Here is a 26,383-nt window from a genome sequence, read left to right on the forward strand (position 1 = left end):
TGTTTTCAAGGGTGCCGCAGGGCTTACCGACGCTCTGAGAGCCCGGGCGGCGCCCGGTAGTTCGTGCGGTAGCCGCAGGCCAGAGACCCGGCCGAGTGACACCTGCGTGTGGGGCGGCCCTCCCTGCGGAAGGTGCCCCCGCCTGCCCGGGGCGGCCGGAGCGCGGGGCTCCAGCGCTTCAGACGCCCGCCCGCGGGGGCTGGGAGAGCGGGAGCCGCAGCCTGAGGCGGGAAGCGGGCGTGAGGCACGTGCCGCACCGGAGCCGCGCCGTGGAACCGCTGACGGCCCCGAAGCGCGGCCCAGACCCGGTCCCGGCCAGCGACTCCCCCGTCACGGCGGCAGAGGCGGCCCCTGCCCCGCTCCTGCCGCGGCCCCCGCGCTCTCGGGCACTGCCGGCCCCGGCCCGCCCCGCGGCTGCCCCGCGGCCGGACCGAGCGCCAGCGGCGGCTGAGGGGAGGGTGGGTGGCGCCGAAGGAGCCGCCCCGGCGCGGCGCCTTTGTTCCGAGCGGCGGCGCGGCCGGGGCCCGCAGTCCCGCCGCGCTCGTGGCGGGAGCAGGGGGAGCCCCGCGGAGCGCCCCGCGGGCGCTGCCGCCCCTGCCCGCTCGGGAGCCGGCGGGCAGCGGGGGCTCGGCGCGCTGAGCGGCGCCGTGTCCGGCGGGGGCGCTGCGCGGGGCCCGGCAGCCCCGGCGGCGGGGGCCGGGCGAGGCGGGCGCCCGCAGCCTGCGGGGGCCCTGCCCGGCCCGGCTCGGCGCTCCGCGGACCCCCGGGCGGCCTCCGGGCAGCGGCGCTCCGCTCGCCGGACCCCGCCTGGCCTCGCCCCCGCCGCGGGCCGCGGCGGAGCCCTCCCGTTCCCAAACTTTGCAAAGTCTCGTAGCTCCGCCGCCGGGGCGGCGGCGGCTACGGCAGCGGCGGGCGGGGGCGGCGGCGGAGGAGGCGGGGGCGGAGGGGGCGGGGTGCGGGCCGGCGGCGGCGGCGGCAGCAGCATCAAAGAGCCCCGATTCTTGCCGCCCTGGGAGCCATGCGCTGCTGTCTGTAATGTCAGCGGAACAGGAGAAGGACCCCATCGCGCTGAAGAGATCCCGAGGTACGGCGGGGGCTGGGCCGGGCCGGGGGCGGCCGCCGCTGGGGCCTGGCTCCCGTGCGGAGCGCCGGCCGAGCCGCGGGATGCGCGCACCGCCCGCGCCGCCGCTGCCCGCCGGGCTCCCCTCGCCGCGCGGCGCGGGCCGGGCCGCCCCCGACGCGGTCCCTCCCTGCGGCTGCGGCGGGGCCGGCGGTGCGGGGGCCGCTCGAAGTTTGGTCGGTGGGGCCCGGCCGGGCCCCGCGGGCTCCCGCAGCCTGCGGGCCTTGAAAAGCAGCCCCGGGGCTCGCTGTGCGCGCAGGTGTGCCCCGGGGTGGGGGGGTGGGTGGCGTGCGGTCCTGTCTCTTGTGTGTCTGGGGATGTGCGGCGCATTAGTATGCAGCGAGCATAGTGCTGGTGCTAGGGAATACGGCGGCAGTGCCACATGTCCGAGTTCGTGCTGATGCAGAGCCCATAAATTACACTTGAGTGTTCGCTCTTCAGCCCTCAGTCCTGGCTACTCTGCTTGAGTCTAGTTGGGGTTTTGGCTTTCCCTTTTCGCGGGGTGAGGGGGGAAATCGAAATGCTATGCTTTACTAATGGCACTGGTATATGGCTCTGGTAAGGTTTGAAGTATGCGTTTCTTTCAAAGGTGTAGGGAGAAGGGCAGAAATACAGGGTCTCCTCTGACTTCGGCAGTACCGCTGACTTTAATTGCAGTGGCACATCAGCCTGCGTAGTGATAGTTGTGTCCTTATGGTCCTTAGACACAGAAATGTGTTTCTGGATGAAATAATCAAAGATAGCGGGATGGGTGACTGAGTTAGGTGAAAATCATGGCAAAACTATAAAATTCGTAATTTAGTGCTGCCTTTTTTTTTTTTTTTTTTTCTTCTTCTTCTTCTGTTTTGCCCCTGGAATTCTATTGTTCTTGATATTTTAAGCTTTTTTTCTGGTTGGGTAAGTGGGGAAAGGTGCAGATTCCACAGTGCATATTGTCATTGATCTACAGTTTGCTTTTTAAAAACTGTTATAGTAACAGCTGGATTGCAAGCTTGAAAATGAGAGAATGAAAACACACAGTAGTGTTACAAAGGAGGCAGGGATTCATTACAGTCCACTCTCAAGCCCTGATTCTGCAAATATTTAAGCATATATGGTCTCACATGCTGGAGTTACCCCCAAGTTCCACCCGATTTCAGTTTAATATCAAAAATGTTTACAGTCCCAGGGCCACAGAATAGGCTCACCAAATCTGGTTGACATTAGACTATTTTTACTTTTCTGTCTATAATGAAAAGTTTATTCAGCCGTTTATGTTTCTTGGGAAAATGTTCTTACTGAGATGAAGCACTGTTTAAAAAGACTCTGGCATCCATCCTCTAAAAACCTAGACAGAGATTTGTCAGTGAATATGAAAATATTCCATACTGTATTTGCAGTATGTTAAGTATGGCATAAATTACATGCAAAGTCAAAAATCCCTTAATGTGTAAACAAAACTACAACTTGCAATTCTCCTAACTAAAACTGAAAATGCCTGTCTTAGGTATGCATGAAGGAAAAGAGAAGGTGAGGCTTATCTATTCTCCTTTGCCCAAGTGTGAATGGCTGAAATGAATTTTATCTGTAGTTTAATAGGGGAATAGTTATCAGATATTTATTATATCTGGTATTTGTATGTTTAGATCCATGAGATAGATGATGTCCCAGTCAAAAGGATTGTATTTTTGCTTGAAAAATTAGTCTTGGACAACTAATATTTTTGCATTAGTGCAGAGTTCCAAAATGCTTGGTATACCTTTAATGAAAGTCTGTGTGGTAGGTACCAGAAGTGACTTTGTGGAAAGTTTATTTTGGCTTCATGAAAATGAACCTTATTCACTCTTTTTTGGAGGTATGCTAGGACTAACATTCTGTTTCCTTTCATGTATAAATTAAATCATTATAGAACCCACAGGGAAAATAAAAATTCTTAGGGCTGAATTAAATCATTGACCTCACACAGTGAGAACTGAAAATACAAAAGCTTTGTGCCTTTCCAGACACAGGACTCTCTTCTGTAAACCGAGGCATGTGAATGGTTTTGCCGATGAAAGTAATTCAGATAGAAACTGATGGACCTTGTCACTGGAGTTCTAATGTTCATATGTTTATGCTTTTGAAGAATGATATCCCAGAGAGGGACTTTATATGTAGTTTTATAAAGTTTTAACTTCAGCTACTGTAAACCAGCACTTGCGTATGACCCTCAGTATAATACTTGATCACGAATTTACTGATGTCTGTGCTGCTAGTTGTTGAATTTATTAAAAGAAATTTGGATATTTGGAATATTTTGCTATCAATGGTTAACGTCATTATTGCTTTAAGAGTACAGGGACATGAACAGGAGTGTGATTTATGCAGTTGTGAGGATTAGTGTTCACAATGCAGTCTTACACCAAATTTAGTATAAACTTATAGGAACACTGGAGAAGAAGTTGATAGAAAGTGCAGGAACATTTTTGAGAAAATAGATTATAAAGAGGATGATTTATAGAGTTGAAATTTAGGGGGAATTCGCCATCATTCTTTACGTAAAACTTTATGATGTCATCATTTAGTAACTACAGGTGATGCAGTGGCAATGCTTCATAGCACACTAAGTATGTGCAGGATTTTAAATTCTAAATGAAGGCAAAAAAGGTCTCCTTTTAAAGAGTAATCCCTAGTTTCTCTGTTGGTATCTTAGACTGCAATATGCTATGTGCAAGCATGAGTTTATTTTGAGAATTTGATCGTGACACCATGCCCTTGTCTTTGAAATTCTGACTTAAAATTTGATAGGTGTTGATCTGGGATATTCATGTATCTTCCTTATGTGTAATGAAAAATAAAATCAAATTTCAACAGTGACAGCTAGAAACAAAAGGAGCTTAATAAAGCAGAGGCAGAGCTGGATTCTTACTTGAAGTAGGACTAGTAAATTCTCTGAAACCAAAAAAAAAAAAAGGAGGCAGGGAGGAAGGAAGTGCTAGGAGTGAAAATTAATTTGTCAGGCCTCCTTGGATCAGTAGTATTTCAGATAACTTGGATATTTTGGTTTGTGTACAGTAGGACTGCTGCTTCCCTGTGAGAAGAGATTTTGTGTTACGTTGCTGAATAGTCCTAAGGCTTGTTTACCTGTCTGCTGGGAGCACTTGTCTGACAGAGCAGTGTAATGTCATACATGGTGCTGCTTTGCATAACATTGGTGGTAATTCACAGTTATCTCCAGGTTGTCTTTGGTAATGAAGACCTGTGTGTTCAGCTGGATGCTTGCATCTTGATGAAGTTTGACTCGTATTCTGAATATCAATTTTAAACAAACAACAGTAAAGTTTTAGGTTGGATTGCCTGCTTATTGTTCTATGCTGTTACTATATTTATATTTAAGAGCAAATAAGCTATTATCTTAATGGGCCTGGGAAAAAAAAGAATTAATATAGTTTCTTAATGATGTTAGTACTTTAACATGTGTTGCTCTTGTATCACCTGAAAATGCTTCTCACACTTCAGCTAAGGGTTTTCTTTGCGTTCCCATATTGTGGCAATTTCACTTGAGCCTCATGAAGACTGACTGGGATAATAATGAGTGTGCTGGATTTATTTTTCATCCATGGTCTAACTAGGGTTTAAAAAACAAAAGCCACAATTTATACAAATTTGGGAGCTTGTCCTGCTCTTGTGGAAGGTGAAGAATCCCAGGTGAAGTACAGATATCTCTTTGTATTGCTCAAGGTCAAGTCTGATTGAGCAACCAGTGAAATGAGCATTCCTTACTTCTTTTTGGCCAGGACTTCCTTACCCAGTTATTCTGTGAGGTTTCTGCAGAGGTGGGCTGGTTCACTTATTATTGGCAGGTGTCTTTTTGTTTGATCAAGTCTTGCATTTAGTGAAATTTAGATTTGATACACTGGAGATTTGTCTAAACAACATGGCAAGTTTTCAGTGGTTCTTGTTCTTAGATCAACTACTGTTTGTTTTCCTTCATGGTGGATTGTAACACTGTTGTATATTGCTACACTGAGTTTGATAAATGCTGTGTCTATGTGAGTTAAATAAGAGGTGAATCTTGGGCATGGCTTTTTATAGTTCTTTAAAAGGTTTTATGATTTATGCAACAAGAAATACTTCTAACTGGTGACATGGAGATGTTAAGAACCAATGGATGGATAAGTAAAATAAATGGAAATGTTTATTTCAAAAAGAATGAGCATGAATGGGACATGAAAGTGGCAGTGGGCAGAGCTATAGGTGGGATGTTAGCTTACCTTCAGATGTGTGCTCCTTTAGCACTTGTACCTTAAGGCACCAGAGTCAATGCAAGTTCAGTATTTCAATGCATGTCCAGTGCATGTTCACTAACAGATATCTGAGGCTATGGTAGTTACAGGCAAACGTACAATACAGTCTGCAAGAAAATTAATGCACTATTGCACTGATTGACATCTTGTAGGTGGTGACAGTGGATTGGATGGGTTAGGAGGACCAGGAGTTCAGCTTGGAAGCCCTGATAAGAAAAAGCGCAAAGCAAATACACAGGTAAATTCCCTTTGCTTCTTTTGAATTCTTAATAAATGGTGCACTCAAATGTTTTTTGCTGCTATGACTATCTCTCATTGTTCAGAATATCAGTTTGTTGCCACAAATAGCAGCTACATACCAAATATTTCAGTTTTACTTTGAAGCTGAAATCTTCCTAAATACTAGCTATTTGTGCTGAAGTTTTTTTAGTCCCTGTAAGTTGCCAAAGACATATAAAGAGAGGAGCACAGTGAGATTGCAACTACTTATATTTGTACCATAGGGATTTGATTCTAGGACCGGCTTTTCTTTAATGACTTTGTAGCCATTGGTAAAAATCTGTACAGCATGAGTAGTTGCCATGAGACTACTTCTCTCCTTACTGTCATTCCTGTGTGTATAAATTTGTTGGCTAATAAATCAATACTATTTGTTAATGTTTTGACGAAACTTTTGGCATACTCCCCCTGTGATTTTCAAGTAAAAGCTAAGGCAGGTACATCTCCTTTCCAGCGAATCCTTGCAATGTGACGTTTCTAGGCAGTTTTTCTTCCCAGAAAAGAAAGCCTCAATACAAAATACCTTAAGCAATTGGATCTCTATAATGCTGAGTTTTCCTTTGTGTGTTCATTCAGCTTTGAGTGAGAGTATCTGTTAATTTGGTATTCCCAGTGGTAATTTTATTTATGTAGGGAAAACAATCACTTTCTGTTAGGCCTATGCAGAGTCCATTGAGATGTGGATCTGTTTTCTTCATTTTTGTGCTGTTTCAAAGTAGTCATGCTGAAACCTGCTCAGAAATTTTCAGTTATTTTACGAGGTTTCACACCTCTTTCTTAATGGAGTTTCCTTTGGTTCTGAAATGGTAATAACTGTAGAGGACATGCAGATTAGCTTGTGTTCCTTCTGACCAGGTTAAAATTTCCACTGCAGCAATCATTTTTTTTTTAATATAAATTTTCAGTTGTAGTTTATTAGTACATAGGAGGAAGTGCTTTCTGTGAGCACAGTTAGTGTGAGTGTGAACCCAGCAGTTGTTTCCTGCAGGCTAGTCTAGGATGAATTTCAATTGTATAACTGCACTGGTGACATTTAAACAGACTCTGGGCTCCATTAAACACCTGCTTCTGCTCTGTAACCAGAGCATAATCCTCATGCTTTGTACCTACTGGCTATGCTTTGCAGACTGTCCACAATCACTGAATGCTCTGTTTGGTATAGAAATGTACGGCATAGAATATTCCACAGACTATAGAAAATACCAGTTTGCTGACTCCTATATTCTAAATGCATTTTTTCGGGTTACAGTACCATTAGGTTTGTATATCCTCGTAGAAGTGGGGTGTCTTAAGAGATGTATATTCAGTAACATGAACCCAAAATGAAATTAAGGAAATGCTTCAAATCTGCTCTTCAGCATTTGGAAATACTTTGTGCATGTGTTTGTGACAGTTGGATTTCTGTATTTTTGCTTGTCTTTTGTAAAAGATTATGAAATAGAAGTCACATATCAAGTTGTGTTTTCAACTGCAAACTTTTTAAAACTCTGAGACTACTTATAAATCACCACATTATCTAGAGCTCCTCTCCTGCCTCTGTACTGAAATTTCAGACAGTCTGGCAAGGTACAGTGGGTGAATTTTATACAACAGCTGAACAAATCTTTCAGCAGTGGTATTGCTAATCCAGAACCTTTGTGGTTGGTCTGTCTTGCAGGGAAATACTAAAACTAATTAAAGTATTGTATTTAAAATATTTGTAGGGGTCGTCATTTCCTCCTCCATCTGAATATGCTCCACCACCGAACCCAAGCTCTGACCACCTTGTAGCTGCAAATCCATTTGATGACAACTATAATACTGTGTCTTATAAACCACTTCCTTCAGGAAATCCATATTTTAGTAATCCTGGTTATCCTGGCTTTGGAGGCTATAACACTTTCAGAATGCCACCTCACATGCTGCCCAGAGTGTCCTCACCATACGGTGGTTCTTACTCCCTCAGAAACCAACCACATCCTCTTCCTCAAAACCCTGTTGGCATGGGTTTTAGTCGACCCCACTCTTTCAGCTTTGGTCCTCATGATAACCCAGGTTTTGGGAATCAGCCACCTTATAGCAGTGCTCAGATAAATCAAAATGTCAATATGCCTGCTCAGCATTTCAGGCCAAATCCTGGGGAGAACTTTGGCCATTCTGGTCAGATACCTCACCCTGATGTGCCAACTAACTTTGGTCCTGGAAACAATCCAAATTTTCCAAGTTCTCAGCTAGAGTCAAACCATTCTTTTGTTCCTCCGCCAAACACGTACAACCAGACAAAATCATCAGCACAAAAGCAGGACTTTAGTCAAGGTGCAAGCAAAGCATCCAGCCAGAGCACTGCTGCTCATCAGCATCATCACAGGACAGAGGATGTTGTGAGTCAAGGTAACAGTGACCTGAAAAATGTCGCTCGAAACAATGTGGTAAATCAGGATAACAGCCATTCTAATAGTGCTGATAACACCAATTCAGGCCACTCAAATGGGACTCAGAGCAAGTCCCGCCAGCCTCGAGGTACTGCTGAAGGATGCAACTCTGAAAAGAGCAGCAAAACACCCCTCCATCCCAGTCGTCGTGGCCACTCGTCCTCTGAACCCGTCTACCCATGTGGAATTTGTACACATGAAGTCAATGATGACCAGGATGCCATCCTGTGTGAAGCCTCTTGTCAGAAATGGTTCCATCGGATCTGTACAGGCATGACAGAGTCGGCCTATGGCCTTCTCACGGCAGAGGCATCGGCAGTGTGGGGCTGTGACACTTGCATGGCTGACAAGGATGTGCAGTTAATGCGCACGAGAGAGACCGCAGGACCACCTGCACTGAACACAGAAGGCTGACGGCCTGACCGAGTCCTAGTGGAGCAAATACTTGCAATGAAAATTCGGTTACAAATTGGGTACTTCACTTTCTGCAGACAATCAATTGTATTTGATTGCTATAATTTTTTTTTTCTCTAATCTGTTTTCATTCATGAATTTCCATCTCAGCTTTTGTACTGTTAGTTTTATGTGTGCAAATGTTTTACAGGATGGAATATTTTTTGTTTCTGATTGAGCTGTAACTGACAATTGATTGGGAGTAGGATGAACGTTGACAATATTATTGAAGGAAAAAATGTGCCTGTATGAATAGCCCTAATTTGCTGGTGTGTATTAATGTATTAAGTAACACTAGCATTTAGTGCTTGGTTTTAATGGTACTATATTTGCAAGTACTCATTACTTGGTTTTTTTCTTTTGGCCTGAATGTCTGTTATTGATGTTCTTAATAGCCTTTCTTTGAATATAGTAGAGATGACATGGAGGAATGTGCAGTACTAATAGTTGTTATTTTAGCGTAAATGCAGAGAATTTTGTATGTGCTTTTCCCTGTTTTTGAAGTAAAGCATTAATGTGCTGTTCAAAAATCATGAATTCATGCTTAGTAACACAATGAAACCCACTAACTATTACACGTCTGTTTCCTTGAAAAGGCAATAATCTCTTGACTTCTCAGCAATTACTTGCTGAAGGCTCTTGCTAGGTCTTGCATTAGCTGGAAATTGTTGTAAAATAGGATTAAATTGGAAAAAGAACACATGGAGTTTGTGAAGTCCACTGCTTTAAATCTAGAAAATGCCAAAACTAGGGTTGCACACGTAACCTTAATTCATTTATCTTGAGGACATACCTTGGGATATAGTCTTTGCATCTGTCATGGTAGTGCAGTCATGCACCTCTCTCATTCTTTCTCACTGATGGTTCCAGTCTCCTGCCTCAGTGCTGCCTGAGAATTGTGGATGAAGTAGTGCATGGAAAATCCTGCCCAGCTTCTAGGGCTGTCAGCTCCAGCCTGCTCAGTCACCCTGAGCTTACACAGTCCACTTGGCAGGACTGAAGGAGGGGGCAAGGCAATGGAGTGTGCTCTGCACAGGCTTTGAATTGCATATTAATTTGGCTAGCAAAGTCTTAAAACTAAATTCCCACCGCTGCCTCAGCCAGTCTTGCAGTGAGGGGGTGGGAAATCTATGAAGAAAGAAAATACACCTGTCATATCAGGTGAGTTTAGAACTAAGTAGTCAGAAGTTTAACTCCTTTCCTAAACCTGATATCCTACTGACAACTATGAATGGCACTAGAGCTTCATGTGCGATGCTAAGAAATTCTATTTTAATAAGGGTAATTTGATCTTATTCGTGATCTCAAAAATAACTCCCCTTTTTTGAATGTTGGGAAGCATCTAGCCTTGATCAATTCAGCCTTAGCAGTGTGATGAAGTTGCATGTGCAATTAAAAAAGTTTCTTTTGAGAAAGTGTTATTTTGAATTTATAAAAGGAGGCACTGTGATAACAGATTCTGCTTGGAATATGTACGACCGTGCTGGAAAAAGTCTTTAAACGGCAATTAAATCATATGTCAAGCTTACAGGTTCTAGTCATGTTCCTTCATGTGATAAATTTTTCAGGTCTGTGATGATGAGTGATATAAGAGTTTATGGTAAGCCATGCTAATGAGTGAAAGTAAGGCCTATTCAATAAATGGCCTCTACTGTGCACATTCATGGAAGATGGAAGATACTGTGCAAATCTACACAACTTGTTTTATTTTAAAAGTGAAAGTTTTGCTGTATAAATGCAGAATTACCTGACTCTTCTTTTTTTTTTTTTTTTTTTTTTTTTTTTTTTTTTTTTTTTTTGCCTCTTATCAGGGAAAAAAAATAGTGTCTAAAGTGTAAGTGACATGTTTCATATCTTGAGAATTTTCCTGTATGGAGATGTAAAGTGTAAGATAGATCAATAGATCCAGAGCTTCTGTTTTCACTAGTTGCTTTAATTTACTACATTAACTAGATTTAATCTTGTTTTTTTAGAGGTGTGATTTTAAAACCACCAACAAAAAACCAAACAAGCAACAACCTGTGTTAGAGAGACTTATTCTTCAGTAGTTTTCCTAATGACTGACAGACTGTTTGAATTTGCTTTTGATACCTGAAGTAGCAATTAAACCAAACCTTGTTTAGATAGATTTGTTCCTCTGGGAATCAGTTAAATCTCTGCAACAATTAGCACTGTGAACATAATGGAGCTGGTTCACACCTAGAGTAATGTAGACGAAATAAACATTTTGCTCAGTAAAAATTCAACCAAAGCTCCAATGATGATATCGTTACTTTTTCCCACTCCTGCTCTCCATGCCTCTTGTGAGAAGATTTTGGGGCATTTGTTCTCAGAAGTCCAATTCGTGTTTTAACATTTTGGAGTGGACATTATAGTTAAAATAGCCATGTATTACTTAATCTTTTCCCTCAACCCAACATGAAGTTAGGCAACTATTTTCTAGATTAGCTGTCAGGACATTAGTATTTAAATATAGTGTTCTTAAATACTTAAAATCAACTGGAATATCATTTCATAAGGCCTTAAATTATGTATTTGTGAAACTTATTCTAACAATTTATTTTAGATTTTTCCAAGCTGGTATTATATTGGGTTTGTAACGCAGTAAATTTTCTGCATTTATTAACCTGTAAGTTCATGGCACTAGCAAATGTCAATGATATCAAATAAAAACAAATGAACAACCAGCCCCACAGTTGTTAGCACACTGATCCTAGAGATAGGACTGGCAAGGATCTCCAGAAGTCATCCAGCCAATATGCTTGCTCTACTGATCTGCTCTTGGCATACTTGAACTCTTTATCTAGAAAGCAGTTATATTTTGGTTTTCTCTGCATGTGTTGACTAAGTAGTAGTTCAAGTATGCACAGGAAAAACAGCAATCGTGTTTAATTAGTAAGGTACTAGGAAAATGTCAGCTGATTAGCACTAGAAGTTAGTTCTAGAATGGTGGGTGGGAGGGTGGGGGGGCGTGCCTAGAATAGGTGAGGGGATTTGTAATACATGAAACAATCTGTATTGAACTCTCATGCGCTTCTTTCATTTTAGACTGTACTGGTGCTGCACACCAAAAATACTGCAAAGATTTTGTAAATCTTGCAAACCTTAACATTTTTATGGAAAATGCCTGTGTTCTTTTTAAGTAGTTTCTGGTCATGATCAGAAATGCAGCCTTATATTTCTCCCAAATTTTTTTTCCCCCCAGGCTGAAATAAACAGGTATAAATTGGATTGTGCTGTCCTTAATACTTTTTTGCTAGTGACCAGTTTTAAATGAGAAAACATCTAAGTGACAGTGCTGGATACAGACTAAAGGGTAGGTAGCAAAAATCCTGTTTCTTCCTGTTTTACTCATTCCTTCTACAACTTGAAACTAGCAGGTTAACGGTGCCTGTCTTTTCTGAAAGAAGATGGGACTGATGCTTACTTCCAAAGGTTGTTTAGAGGACTAGTTATTATTTGAGAACTTCAGATGAAAGAAGCTAGAGAAAAGTAATAAAGTTTGCTCTACTTAAAACAAAAATATAATTTTGGGGGCTGCTCAAAGATTATACTTTGTGACCCTGAAGTTTCTAAGAAGCAGTTTTGTAATCAGATTTTCAGGCTTAATTTCAAGCATGTGAGAATTAATGAAGTCAGTGAAACTGCATGCAAACAGTCAAGAATGTTTTTAAAGTGTTTGCAGTTTGGGGCCTGTGATATTTGCAAGTGAAATGCTTCTATGGTTTGAGATTTTTACAAAATCAATGGTGTTAAAATGTAGCACCTTTTTAACATTTGTCTTTATTCCAATTTAATACAGTAACATATCTGCATTAAATATATCCCTTTCATTTTATAAATAAACATTGCCTGTCAGTAAAAGTATTGGTGTAACATTTTTCAAAAAGGAAGTCATGCTTCTTATCATGTTGTATGTGACTTAAATGACTGTTTCATATTAAAACTAATCTTTCCTTATGTACTGCTTAAATATACCTGTTTTGGGATATCAGTTCAGTACTTTTTATACAATCTTGAATGTGTTCCACATTGGTGACATGTATTTTTGCAACAACTTTTTTGTTTTGATTTTAAATTAGAGCATGTCTGATGTAATACATGCATTAGTGCTGTGGTGTGTGACAAAGTTAATGTATGTAATTCAAATTGGAACATTTTCCAGACTTTGTCCAACATTAACCCTGTGGCCAGGGATTAAATTACTATGTAATACAAATTATTTCATACCATGATGTGTTTTAAGCTACTCTATGAAGTATGTGAAACATTATTGTTTATGGATTGGTAGCTGGTGAGGTATCTTGCATAGAATGAGGTATGATAGATGGTAGCAATTAATGATAATTAAAACTGAGTACCTTTCAGAACACACAGCACAGATATGCATTATCATCTCGTTGCCATTATTTAATATGACTTTCTTAATATTATCCACTGATAAATGGGTGAACATTTGGTAATCAGCTCTTGGGTGTGAAAATTCAATTCTAACACTTAACTTGTTCTACAAAACATTGATTGTTTGTTTGTTTGTTTAGACGGCATATAACTTTTTTGTCTATTGGATGTGATTAGATATATGCAGGAGGATGTAGAACTGGATGTATTTTAAAGTTATTCTGCAGTTGCTAGGTTTTGGCAAAAGCTTTCTATATTAGAATAGACTCTTCCCTAAGACTGGAAGCTAAACTAAGTGTACTTAGCAGAACTCTTTAAGGCAATATAACTATCCTACACTACATCTTGAGTTATGCACATTCACTTCTTTATGTGGAAGTGATAACTTCTGCTTTATATACAAGAAGAGAAAGGTCCCTTTAGTAGCCTAGTGCTGTGTGTCATCAGTTTTGGGGTAATTAGTTCTGGGTGGTGTTCAGGCCCTCAGAGGTGCTGCCTCTAGCCAGAAGTTTTCCGTGTCACTCTTTGTCTCCTGGTTTAGAAATGGCTTATCCCAGCACCATAGGGAAAAACTGTTTCTGCATTGTTTACCATACATAATTTTCCTTTTCATCTTCAAAGAAACTGTCTCAAAATAATTTTTTGATCCAACCTCCCCTTTTTACTTGGAGATTTGCGCACTGTATTTCAGGAATTGTTGTTCAGGAGACATTTTGGGATGGGAGTTATGAGAGTTGTCTGTTCCTAGACACTCATCTTTTCCTCTACAGAATGGTCTGAATCTGAACTTCCATATAACTTAAGGAGGGCAAGTTCTTAATGTATTATTTTTTTTGTTTGTTTTTCTTTCTTGATAGTTGTGGGGGTGGGTGGTTTTTTTGTGTGTGTGTGTGGTTTTTTTTGTTTGATTGGTTTTTTTTGTTTGTTTGTTTGTTTGTTTTAAATGTGAAATAATACAAAGTTGTTAGGGATTTTTTTTAAGACATGGTCTTTCCTCCAAGCTTGTGTTTGTGGCCTTTAGAGCAGGCACTGTGGTCTTTAGGGCCTTCTGACTTGGAATTTTTTGTCCACATTCTCCTTTTAGAGTTAAAAGTGAGTAGAAAAAGGCAAGTTACCAATCTACTGCCATCCAAACAATGCAAAATATAAGCTGATTAAGATTGCTGACGTTAAAATTTTTTTTGTTAATAATGATTTGATATTTTTACCTTTTAGAAGAACATATATCAGGATCTGATTCAAATGTTCTTGGAAAATGTATATGGTAGACTTTGTCCAGCACTGTACGTTACTTTGTTGCTTTCTGTTGTCTGGTTTCAATTTCCTTTAAAATAAAGATAATTTTTGTGGGGAAATTGCCTGTTGACTTTCTGAAGATGATGTAATGCCTAGATGGACTCTTCTAATGTTCTGCCTGTGAGAAGGCATTTGGATTAGGTGTAATCCTGCAAGAAGCAGCATGAGGTCATATGGATCAGAAAATACAGTTCCTGCCTCTCCTGGGGAACTCCACTGTTCTGTAAAGGTGTTAATCTGTAGTGGCTTCAAAGCAGATGGGAAAAGGTCTTGTGCCTTCAGCCCCATTTCTTTCCTCACAGGTTGGGAGGGAAGGATCAAGCACCATTTGTCCAAATAGATTTTTTAAAATAACTTTCTTGGAAAAGTTACTGGAAAAGTAACCACTTGGAAAGTGGTTACATGAAGAGTTTTTTATTCCAGTTTATAAAATTATTACCAAGCTCTTCCTGTTAGTTAAAATGCCAGTACTGACACATACCAAATCACTGCTTTACGAATAATTTTTAAAAGTAACTGATATAGGTCCTAAGTGACACATACAAAACAGTTTATTGGAATAAAAACAATCTCATAAAATGTTTCTGGTTTTTGTTAAAGATGTGGAGGGCTGAGAGAGAATTTAGAAAGGTTGGGAGAAAAAAAGGTTAATAATTAAAGATAAGAAAATGTAAACTATCTAAAGGATTTTTTTTTTCCTCCCACATATTTAAACTTCTGAAGATATTAGAAGTGAAATAACCCCAGAAAAGATATATAGGCAGCTGGAAGGTCTAGAATATTAATAATGTTATTAAGGTTTGTCTGGAATATAAAAGTGCATCCTTCATAGCACAAGAGATGGGAATTTAGGAATCAGATTTTCAGTGGAAAAAATTATATTCTTTCACTGCAAACTTTTCACTGCAGACTTTTGACTGTTAAAGTTAATGCCAGCAGAAGGACCACACTGCATGGGTGTCTCTTGTTTATTTTGCAAGTGTGTCACAGTGAGCACAGCAGCATGCTCAGGTAAGGCTGGAGTGGGTGGTTCTGCACATACACATCAATTCAAAAGTTTAAGGTGGATCCAAGACTTTGCTTGAATCCCTTTTGTGTCCTTTAGCAGCTAAATCTGCTACTTTGACATAAAAACATGTTAGTGCTATTTACTGTGTCCCCCTACAAGCTTTGCATTGCAGATCTAGGTTTTAAGTAAACAGACATTTTGGTTGATACATTGGAGACCTTTTGTGTAATTTGAGAAGATCAAATACTGGTAACCATAACTGTGTCTTGTCTTGTAAAGCATGTATGCATAATATAGTTCTTCTAGCAGGAATAAATAATAAGCTGTTTAATTTCAGTATGTTCTCTGTGATTAAACTAAAAATGACACTTGGGTGACCAAGGCAGAAGACTTGCACTGAAAACCTGTGACTTACTGTCTGTGAATGAGCTCTCCGTAACTGAAGGACGCTTTCTGGATGACTACACCTGGAGGGGTAGGAGATTTTTGAGTTACTACATTATAATCATTCTAGCTGCTGCTGCTATGTACTTTGAATGTTCTTGGAAAGAGGAATTTAATTCAATTCTCAGATTCCAGTCTATGCAAGGATTCTTCCAGATGATACTGATGTGGGTGAGTGAGGGTGGAGAATAACCCAGAAATCATATGAATTTCTTGCTCTGAAAATGTTTTAAATCTTTGCAATACCTACTTTTATATATACACAGTACTTAAAAGTAACTTCTACTCTTTGAATATTGCTCTGTATTATAGGTAATAGAACATAAAAATTAATCTTAACATAAAAATTAAATCTTCAGAGATACACATTAGAAATACTAGGTAATGTGAGCCATGTTAAACTCCACTATTCTTGGTCTCATTTTAAAAGAAAGAGGGAAAACTAGACTTTTTGTTTCTGGATTTTTCCTAATAGTTCTAGGTAATTGTATACTTTTGAGGAACTTAAACATACCTGAATTTTTATCCAGCTGTGTTTGGCTCATCTTTCGGGCCGTATTCTCCAGAAGCAGTTGCTTTCAATATACTAGACTTTATTTTGGCAGATACAGCGTTACAGTTTGTTTGAGAAACATGGAGTGCTAATGTGCAAATTACCTCCTGAGTTTTTGGCAGAGGCAGTACAGCAGACAATATTGCTCAGCAATAGCATGGGGCTGCCTGTATGACCCAGTTATTTTTAGGGGACATGTGGAAATTTCAGTGCCAGCATTGCCAGAGTAGGTCAAGGAAGGTGATCCTGCCTTCTGCTGAGCCATGGTGAGGTCACACTTGGTGAGTTGTGTGTGCAGTTCTGGGCTCCTCAGTACAGGAGACATGGAGCTCCTGCAGCACGTCCAGCTCTGAGCTGCCAAGTTGATTCAAGGGTCTGGAGAATCCCTCTTACAAGGACAGGCTGAGGGAGTTGGGCCTGTTTAGCGTCAAGTAGAGGTGACTGGGAGGGGACCTCAGCAACGTGTATAAATGTCTGAAGGGAGGTGCCAGAGGATGGAGCCAGGCTATTCTCAGGGGTTCTGAGCAATAGAGCAAGAGGTAACAGGCAGAAACTGATGCTCGGGAAGTTCCACCTGAACTGAGGAAGAACTTTTGTGTGGGTGCAGTCTGCCCAGAGAGGCTGTGGAGTCTTTCTCACTGGAGATATTCCAGAACCATCTGGACACAATCCTATACTATGTGCTCCGGGATGACCCTACTTGAACAGGGAGGCTGGACCATATGGACCCATTCTGTGGTTCTGTGTATCAATCAAATCCATCATCAGCTTTGGATAATTTTTTTTGTCAGAAATTCTACACTACCGGCAGTTCGTCTCTTTCTAGAAACGTATGTGGATGATATGAGCTGCATTCTTTCCTGCTGTGCTGAGGTGAGGTGTGGGCGCCGGCAGCCGTGCCCGCGGCCCTCAGGCCCCTCGGGACTACAGCTCCCGGCGTGCGCCGCGCCGCGGGGCGGGGCGGGTGCCGAGGCCGGGCGGGTGCCGAGGCCGGGCGGGTGCCGAGGCCGGGCGGCGCCCCGGGAGCTCGTCCGGCCGCGGCGATGCCGGTGTGGCTGCGGGAGCACAGCTGGCGCCAGACCCTCACCGCCGTGTACCTCTCGCTGCCCTTGCGCGGCGCCCGGGCCACCCCCGCCAACATCTTCTGCAGCGAGCAGTACCTGAAGGTGGGCGGCCGCGCCCCGCTCGCCTCACGGGCCTCCTGCCGCCAGGGCCTGGGGTTACTCCGTCACCCTGCTCAAAAGCACGCGCGCCGTGCGCCATGGCAACACGTCAAGTTCATAACCCTTTATCTTTTATAATCTTCCTCTGTGTGCCGCAGGCTCTTAAACGTCCGTCCTGCGGCAGATAATGGCTTACCGTTGCTCATTACCTACTAATGCTCTTGCCACTCAACAGGTGCCAGCTGCCTTTACTCTCATAAATGGACTGAAATTATACATTTACTTATACTGTGAATAATAATCCTATATTTGAAATTCACGGCTTCTGTTGCAACGCTGAAGAACCGACTTTTTCAATCTCATAAATACGGTATATAACCTTGTGACAACCCACCCTTGAGGGGAAGGAAGCACCTCTGGGCTTCTACAAACCTCCACAGTGGATACAAAGCAAATTGTTTCTGTCAATAGTATCTGTTTCTTGAGACTTACTGTATGCTTGTGCTGTGTTTTGAATATGTGAAATTTAATTTAAAATAGTAAATATTAGTACAAATTATATTTTTGTAGGTAAGCATACCTCCCTTTTTATTTGAAGCCATTTTATATGCTCCTATTGATGACACAAATAGCACAGCAAAGATTGGAAATGGAAACATTTTCTTCACTTTGTATAAAAAAGAACCGGCCATGTGGGATTCCCTAACTCTAGCAAATGGTAAGTTCTCTACGCTTAAAATTAGATAACATGTAAGGAACCCATACTGTGAAACTGCTGCTGGTAGATATCTGCTCAGTTCAACCTTCTTGTTCACTATTAAAAACAGAAAGTATGAGTGAATCTACTGGATCTAGCGTGTATGAAAAAACAAAGTTTCTTGTAAAACCTTTTGTGTGTAACCAAATGTTAATTTTTCTCTTATAGACATGGGCTTGGTAGATGCTGATTTGTTGAATTGTAACCACGTTGTATTTGCCAAAGTAGCAGAAGAAATCGCATTTTCATTAATATGGTACATGCCAGTAGAACTCTAGGCCTAAATGAATAAAGTGGTTTATTTTTTTAAGATGACAAGGAGAAACTACAGTATCTGAGGGAGAAAGCTGTTCTAAAAGCCCATGAAAAGGCAAAAGAGGAGACAGAAGCAAAAAAAATTACAAAGCAAGAACACAAAAAATATGCTTTGGAGGCCACAATGAAGGTAGGTTTGAAAGGAGCTCTACAAGACATACATGTAAACCAGTACCAACTAATCTGGCAGATGATTTGCTAAATGTACCTTAAAAATATGAAAAGTACCAATTTTTATTATAGTGGTGGTGTAGCTTATTATTTCTTTACATTTAAAACATATTTATTACCAAATATGAAAATATTACAGAAAAAGTGCTTAGCAGTTGCCATTTTCTGTGAGTAATACCAGTGAAAGTTCTTGGTGACAACCTCAGATTTTCGTTGAAAGAAGAGTACAGTCATGTGGCAAAACTGTAGTCTTTTGTGGCCTTTTCAGGTGTTTAGTCCTTTAGCACTGTGAAAACTACTGATTTTAAAATTCTCACTTATTCTTTGTGGTATTTTATATCAGACTTTTTTTTTTTTTTTCCCCTTTTCTTTTCTTTTGCATGTCTGCGTCTTTGTTATTCTGTTTTTTATGTATATTTTAAGATATGTTCTTAAAATTTATATGTATATAAAAAGTCTTGTCACTTCACTTGTGTTTAAAGGAGTTTTTTTGGAGCATGCAATGAAATGTCAAGCTTGCATGTGCAATATGGACCAAAAAGAACTACAATTAGTGACTTTCTTAGTAACAGCATTGTACCTCTTCTAAATATTTAATTATCTCAAAGAGAAGAGGAGAAATAAGGAATGGTGTATTCAGATTATCACATATATTTTACATTTCTGTATTCTCCAGAGATCTGCATTGGAACATGGCCAGGATTTTTACTGTTTAAAAGTAAAACTTAATTCTGAATGTTTCTGGATTGTACTTTAGGGTTGCTAGTAAAATAGTTCAAAGATGAGATCTGTAAAAGCTAGTCAGAAATCTTTACTCTCACAGTAATTTTTAAGCATCTTAACTAACTCTGCTTTTATGGTCACATTATTGGTTACACTGTGCTTGGGATATGAAACTGGGAAAATAATGGTAACTTTAACTTGGTCAAGTCAGTATTGTCAGATGTTATGCATCTCATAGGAGTTTTTCTGTTCAAATAGCTAGAGGAAGCTGAAAGAAAAAGAATTGAAGATCTGAAAGAAAAGGAGCGGCAGAAGGTCACTAAAGAGTTGGAATTATGGAAAAAACAACAAAAAGATGGTGATAAATACAAGAGCATACAAAAAAAGGGTGAATTACATCAAGAAATCGAGCCATTAAAAGAGAGAAAAAGTGAAAAAATGAACAAAACTCAGCTTTCTAATGAAGGAACTCCTAAGACCAAACTCAAATCCACAAAAGGTTGTATAATTGGACTGTACTCTATAATTCTTTAAAGTGTGGGTATAACTTTATTCCTAAATGTTTCTAATTCATCACTTATCTTTATCTCCACCATATCGAACCAGTTCTTTTAGCTTGCAGTTGTTTTTAAAATTGTTATTTTCAGGCAATTTATTGAGCTAAAGCACATGAGTTCTTAGCTCTTGTTGAAGTCTTTGGAAATACAAGGGCAGTTTTTGTTCTAAGCTTTAGAAAAGTAAATCAGAAAGCCTTTCTGGCAGTGTAATGCAGACTTCCTGGCGGTGGGGTTTCTGTTACCCAAAGTTACCTAGCTGCTGGATTTCACAGAAATATTCAATCTCCTTTTGTGCTCTTTGTCCTGTGTCTTGGCTCCATGGAGAGCCAATTCAGGGAACTAAACCAGCAGAAGACATTTAATTTTTGTTTGATTTGATAGGTTAGTTTTAGCTCTTATTGTTGCTGTGTCACAGCATCATAAAAACAAAGAGAGAGGTGTAAGAGGAGTTTAAATTCATTTGTGAGAGATGCTGTATAATTTCATTTATTTACTTGCTACATTAGGAAGAAAAATTGTTTGAATCTTCCCTTCAAAAGAACAAGTCTAAACTTTTCTCAAGCAATTAGAGGTTTAGTTCTAATGTGTTGCATTTCTAAATCAGGTGTGCTTTGGACTTAGGTAGAAAACCACAAAAATCTGTTGCTTCATTTTTCATTTCCAGTGCTCTAACTCTTTTCTTAGGTCACAGTTCCTGTATATTTTCACACAATTTAAAGGAAGAACTATTACCAGCTCCCCGAGCTGCTGCTACAATTAAAGTCAACTTTACACCACGAGTTTTTCCCACAGCTCTGCGAGAATCTCGTGTTGCTGAAGAGGAGGAGGTAAAGTGGGGGATTATTTATTGTGTATTCAGTCAATATGAAAATAGTGTCTGTGCCAATGAATGTTTCCTATGCAATATCCTTATCTTCCAAGGAAGGCAGTCTTATTTAAATTAAGAAACAATTTTATATAAAAATTCTTTTCACCATGTGGTTTTGCAGATTAATAAATAACATGTTCCTTTTTGAGGAGGGGGAGGAAAAGCAGCAATATTAATTGAATTCCTTGAAGTACAAAATTTGGAATGTCCTAACTCTTCGTATTTAAGATTTTTTCAGTTCTGTCTTAAAAGAAACTCGCAGCTCTTTTGAGATTGATTCAATGAACACAAAGTAATTTTGAAAGATTGAAACAGACAAGTAAACAAAAATGTATTAGAGATGTGGTAACCTGACTTCTCCTGGTAACAAAATACTTGGGGAAATGATAAATTTTTCATATTGGATACTATCAAATATTTTCCTCTGTCTGAAATATATAGTTAATGGAATTCTTTTGAGAAGTATGAGTGAAGAGATGAAAATAAAATCCTTTTTTGTATTTGAATTTTTGCTTCAGAAATAATACTAGCACATTTTGTATTTACAGTGGCTACATAAACAAGCAGAAGCTCGAAGAATAATAAATTCTGATTTATCTGAGCTGCAAGATTTAAAAGAAGAGGAGAAGAATCCAGATTGGTTAAAGGACAAAGGAAAGTAAGTTACATTCCACTTGAAGATGTATTAAAAAAATAATTTTTTTTTATGGTGTTTGTCTACTTTTTCATTTTATGGTGTTCAGTTTTGGTATGTTCTGTTTATTCCAGACAGAGTTGGTGAATGTCTAGAGTAGTCATGGTAGTTGTATTAGAGATTTTATTGACAGCTTATAGGGTTAGAATCTGATAAATCATGAGATGCAATTGTTGAAGCTCATGATGAACAAAATCACTGTAAACACGTTGTACATATTCTTCTTTGAAGAAAGTTGAGGCAGTGCAGTATTATACCTATGTGGATTTAATTTCATCTGTACGGTTTTAGTGAGAGGTTAAACATCTGCATAAAATAAACTTTAGGAACTTGATACAAATATTGGTTTATTTATATAGCTATGTTATACAGAAAGCTTTGATTAGGCAATCATAATCAGACAAAGCTTTCAAAATTAGTCTTGTGTTTACATAAATGTGTCCACTCTTACAATTCTTCATTGCCTGTAAGCAGTGACTGTTTTTGTCATGTACCTCTAAGCTATATTGTCAGCCTCAGGGTGCACTGAACTTCAGCTGTGCTGTTCATAGAAAACGCTATAAAGGAGCATTTCAAAGGAAAAGATGCTAAACCCTCAAATTTTTGAAAACGACTTAACAATAAGTAGGTGTTTATTTTGTATTTATCCCTTTCTTTAAAGCACGTTTCACTTTTTGTTTGATACTTAGCAAAATGTTTGCGATGGGAGACTACCTTGGGGCAGTAAATGCGTATAACCTTGCGGTGAGGTTGAACAATAAACTTCCCCTGCTGTACCTGAACCGTGCTGCTTGCCACCTTAAACTGAGAAATTTACACAAAGCTATCGAAGATTCCTCTAAGGTATAAAAATCCAGGCTGTCATCTCATGCATGAATGTGATTTGTTACTGGGATGGTCGTGTTTTAAGCAGATTTGTAAATACATATTAGTGCAATTCAAAGTTTTAAAATTCAAAATTGATATAGTGAAGCCATGGTGAACTATTGAAATTTGATAGTGATTAATGAGCTTTCAGAAATTTAAAATGAAACAACAATAAAGTAAACCCTAAACTAGGCTTTGACACATTTGTGACAAATGGCCATATATTGGCCAGCTTGTTTCTTTCCAGATAAAAATATTGTAGCATTATATACATTTGAAAAAATCCCACAACTTGAAGCAGAGAAAAACAAAACCAAAGTATTCTCGTACGTTTCCTATTATGTTGTGGTGTGCTTCATTTAGTTGGAAGGAAAAAGAAAAGTGGTGGTGATGAGCAGAATACCTTAAAACTTTCCAACAAACCAAACATTTTTAAAGAAGGGCTATATTGTCCTGATGTTTTAGCAGCTGTTATTTGTGCAACAAGAGGAATGGTCTCAAATGACACCTGAATAAGTGGAAAAAGTTTTCCAAGGATTTTTTTTTTTCATTAATAAGTACTTGAGTCTTGAAACTTGTGGGGTTTTGGTCTTGTTTTTGTTTTTTTTTCTAGTAACTACTACTAAAACACATGTGCTTTTTTAGTGCTACCTTTTTTTTTTTTCCTTTTGATAGCATGATAGGTTATATGATTTATGAGAACAGAACACATTATTTGACTGCAATAAACATTTAACATGGTATTTGCCAGTTTTTAATCATGGCAGTGTAAGTGTAGTTAACAAATAGGGGTGATGGATACAAATCTTAATGACTAGATTCACAAGCCATTTATAGTTAAATTTGAATAGCTATTTTCTATTCCTGTTTGAATAGTTATTATGTCACTGTATAATAATAGTAATTAGGTGAGAGAAGTGTTTGTAAATTAGAAAAAACCCCACAAATTATGGAAAATCTACTTATAAATACTTTGGGTATTCTCATTTGTAAAGGCATTGGAACTGTTGACACCACCTGTTCCTGATAATGAGAATGCTCGAGTGAAAGCCCATGTGAGACGTGGAACAGCATTTTGTCAGCTGGAATTATACACTGAAGGTGAGGCCTTGCTTTTATGAAAACATGCACAGGAATTTAGAGTGATATGCAAGTAACTCTGTTTAGCTCAGTGAGGCTGCTCACACCTTTATGTTTTCAGGAACGACTTTGAAGGAGGTCTATACAATCTATGTCTACTTGTTAAAAACCTTTATACCACATTCTTTTTTATTTTTTCTTTAATTTACCAGATACTTGGAAAACCTTTACAAGTTTGAGAAAATGGATTCCATTCCTAATTTAAGGGGTTTTTCCATTGAAGATATTTTAATAACATTAAATATTTCTAAAATACTTATGAAATGCTTAGTAATACTTTGTAAAACGAGGTAGGAAACCCATATTGATGAGTAAAATGACTCATCAAGTACAATTGATTTGTGTGAAAATACCTGAATTTACAGTTTCCCTATTCAGTTCCTCAAGAGTATCAGATCAGTTTTATAAAGCATATTTACAAGTGAAAGCTGATAATAGAAATTGAAGAATACTAAAAATGTCAAAATTCAAAGTGTTGAAGTACTAAGCTTTGGCCCTTGTTTGCCTTAATCTACTTAGGCATCACTTCGTTATTCCCTTACAGCTTCATTTGCACTTTGAAACCTTATAAAAAAGATTAACGTAGGCAGAATTTTACTTCAAGAACTCATGATTTGGTTTTTTCCCCATGAGCTCTAGTTTTCACAGTTCATGTCTCTTTTTGTTCTTATTTTCACCCAGGATCATTTCCTCTCTTCTGCAGAACACTTTAGAATGCACACACACATATATAGGTGTATATGTATGTGACTGAAGAGGCTCTATTTCCATGTTTCAAAACTTGAAAATGTTTATGTGGTAGAGTGTTTCCGTTAAAATGTTTTGTAAAATAAGATGAACAAAATATAAGCTTGTTTACTGGTGGAAGCTTAACTAATGTCATTCTGCTGCCGTCTTACTTAAGGCCAAATCTCAAGATCAATACTTTATGCATATGACTGGGGAGTAGTTATTTCCAGTTAGTTGCTAAAGAGGATGCTCTTGCATTATTGATTGGTATTCTTATTGATGTGTCTATATTAGGTCTTCAGGATTATGAAGCAGCTCTCAAGATTGATCCTAAAAATAAAAATATAGAAAAAGATGCTGAGAAGATTCGACATCTAATTCAAGGAACAATGCAAAGCTCTTAATTAAAATATATATATATATATATATAAAAGAAACTCTTTGATGCCTTTGAGGACATTTTTGTGATTCATTTGGAACAGTTACAAAATTGGTAAAAGATTGGATATATTATTGGAAAGTAGAGTATTATAAACATGGTTAGATACATTTTATATAATTTTGATACAAAGTTGTCATATTTTTGCTTTTTGTTAGCATTCTGTATTATTCTATCAATCTGAAACCCTGGACTTGAAGCGGTTCCTTTTTGTTAAGTGTTCTTTCCAAACCAGGACCATTTCAACTACACTTCTTTCAGTTTTAGCAGACTTCTGAATTTTCTGCGTCAGTCTCTTCCCTGAATACCATTTATGACTGATTTCTTTCTTTATAATAAAGTATTTATCATGCAGATATATGTTATTGTGTGCAAATTTTACAGTGTTTTATTAGGGAGAAGGTGGCAGGCTTTGTTTCTGGCTGTTTTACTTGGAGCCTTGAGAAGAGTGCTGAGGTGAGTCAGAAATGTCTGGGGTAGCTGCTGCCCCTGCTTTCCTACAGAAAACTGCTGCATTGCACTAGAAGGGGCTGAAAATACTGTTTTTATAACAGCTGGAAGGAGGGCAGTGCAGCAGTATGAGTGCCTCAGCTGAGTGTAATGCTATACTTACAGATATTGCTGTTTTCTTTTTATAATTACTGAGGGGAAATGAGGGCTAAGGAGGAGAGACTCTGGCAATGGGAGAAAGATACATCTTATTCAACCCATGTTAGTCAGCCTTTCAACTAACAGGGCAAAGCATTTCCAATTTGTTAAGTGTTTATGATCAGAGCAAATATTGCTCAAGATGTGTATTGAAACATGCATGGTGGAGAGTGAGGAACTTAACTTTGACCTTATTTAGTAAACTGTGGACAGTGGTAATTTGATTCATAATGACTATGGAAGATAGTAAAATTTGAGATTTATGTCAATTTCTGCATTAGTGATAATCTTGAGCATAGAAAATGTCTTAATATGTGTGGCAAAAATAGTATGGGTAATAAAAATATGCATGAGAGTAAGAATAGAGTGAGACTGGGTGATTTGATTGAGTTGTGACCTTTTTTCCTAAGATCCAGGAATATGAGAAATAGAGCCCTAGAGAAATGTACAAGTGACTGTGCTTACTTACTCATGTTCATGTACTTTTATTTTTATTTATTTTTATTTTCCTCTGTAGGGAATGAGTTATCGTATGACAAATACTTCTTAGACTGTTAATGGAAAGTGAACTAGTGCTGTATTGATGAGCCTGCTGTAAAACTCCTCTGAGTAAGGTACCTCCCTTAGTGCTGCTGAGCAAGCCAGCCACCTGCTGCTCTTCAGAGGTGCAGTGAAGGCTTTTTCTTTGTTTCTCAGTTATGTAAAACATGAAGCCAACACTTAACTTGCTATCTTCAGTAAAACTGCAGTAAGACATTGACTTTATTAATGAGGCCTGTTGTCATCAACTCCCATTAATTTTTTGTTCCAGTATCAGAGCACTGTAGAGGTCTAAACCTCTGGGATTTTGGATCAGTTGTTGATGAGATGTGGTCTAAGAGCGTGGATGGGAGCTAAGAGCTGCCTTATCCCCAGTCCAAGAGGCTCTTGGGACAGTTTCTCCTGAAGCAGCCGGGCCTATATGCTTTGAGGAGACTTTCCAAATTAGTTCCCAGTCATCAGTTTTTCCACCTGAAGCTAGAGGAATCAGAGATTGGTTGTCTATAATATACAGCACCTTTGGTAGTTGGGTGGGTGGTGG

At 39.5% G+C, this 26,383-nt stretch overlaps 2 protein-coding genes across 6 annotated transcripts; both read left to right on the plus strand.

Moving 5' to 3' along the window:
• Positions 1-952: 952 nt before the first annotated feature.
• Positions 953-9,230, plus strand: PYGO1 (pygopus family PHD finger 1). Its single transcript, XM_040077815.2, has 3 exons — positions 953-1,084; positions 5,538-5,623; positions 7,368-9,230. The coding sequence occupies exons 1-3, from the start codon at positions 1,036-1,038 to the stop codon at positions 8,487-8,489; spliced, it is 1,257 nt and encodes a 418-aa protein (XP_039933749.1). The 5' UTR covers positions 953-1,035; the 3' UTR covers positions 8,490-9,230.
• A 6,430-nt stretch (positions 9,231-15,660) lies between these two features.
• Positions 15,661-25,710, plus strand: DNAAF4 (dynein axonemal assembly factor 4). Of its 5 annotated transcripts, none has more exons than XM_040077281.2 (9): positions 15,661-15,709; positions 17,965-18,112; positions 18,463-18,596; positions 19,619-19,859; positions 20,602-20,744; positions 21,334-21,443; positions 22,169-22,322; positions 23,342-23,447; positions 24,510-25,710. In XM_040077281.2, the coding sequence occupies exons 1-9, from the start codon at positions 15,692-15,694 to the stop codon at positions 24,617-24,619; spliced, it is 1,164 nt and encodes a 387-aa protein (XP_039933215.1). In that variant the 5' UTR covers positions 15,661-15,691; the 3' UTR covers positions 24,620-25,710. The 5 variants fall into 5 exon arrangements, with proteins under 5 accessions (XP_039933215.1, XP_039933212.2, XP_039933213.1 ...); XM_040077278.2 differs by lacking the exon at positions 15,661-15,709 and adding an exon at positions 17,060-17,104; XM_040077279.2 differs by lacking the exon at positions 15,661-15,709 and adding an exon at positions 17,263-17,397.
• The last annotated feature ends 673 nt before the right edge of the window (positions 25,711-26,383 follow it).

The sequence above is a fragment of the Hirundo rustica genome, chromosome 13, assembly GCF_015227805.2.
Source record: "Hirundo rustica isolate bHirRus1 chromosome 13, bHirRus1.pri.v3, whole genome shotgun sequence".
Classification (NCBI taxonomy): Eukaryota; Metazoa; Chordata; class Aves; order Passeriformes; family Hirundinidae; genus Hirundo; species Hirundo rustica.

Bases quoted from the DNA above. Each gene is read 5' to 3' on its own strand.
- PYGO1 (XM_040077815.2), top strand. From the start codon at position 1,036: ATGTCAGCGGAACAGGAGAAGGACCCCATCGCGCTGAAGAGATCCCGA. The intron at 1,085-5,537 runs GTACGGCGGGGG...GACATCTTGTAG, and splicing joins CGCGCTGAAGAGATCCCGAG to GTGGTGACAGTGGATTGGAT. The intron at 5,624-7,367 runs GTAAATTCCCTT...AAATATTTGTAG, and splicing joins AGCGCAAAGCAAATACACAG to GGGTCGTCATTTCCTCCTCC.
- DNAAF4 (XM_040077279.2), top strand. From the start codon at position 17,275: ATGCCGGTGTGGCTGCGGGAGCACAGCTGGCGCCAGACCCTCACCGCC. The intron at 17,398-17,964 runs GTGGGCGGCCGC...ATATTTTTGTAG, and splicing joins GCAGCGAGCAGTACCTGAAG to GTAAGCATACCTCCCTTTTT. The intron at 18,113-18,462 runs GTAAGTTCTCTA...TATTTTTTTAAG, and splicing joins TTCCCTAACTCTAGCAAATG to ATGACAAGGAGAAACTACAG.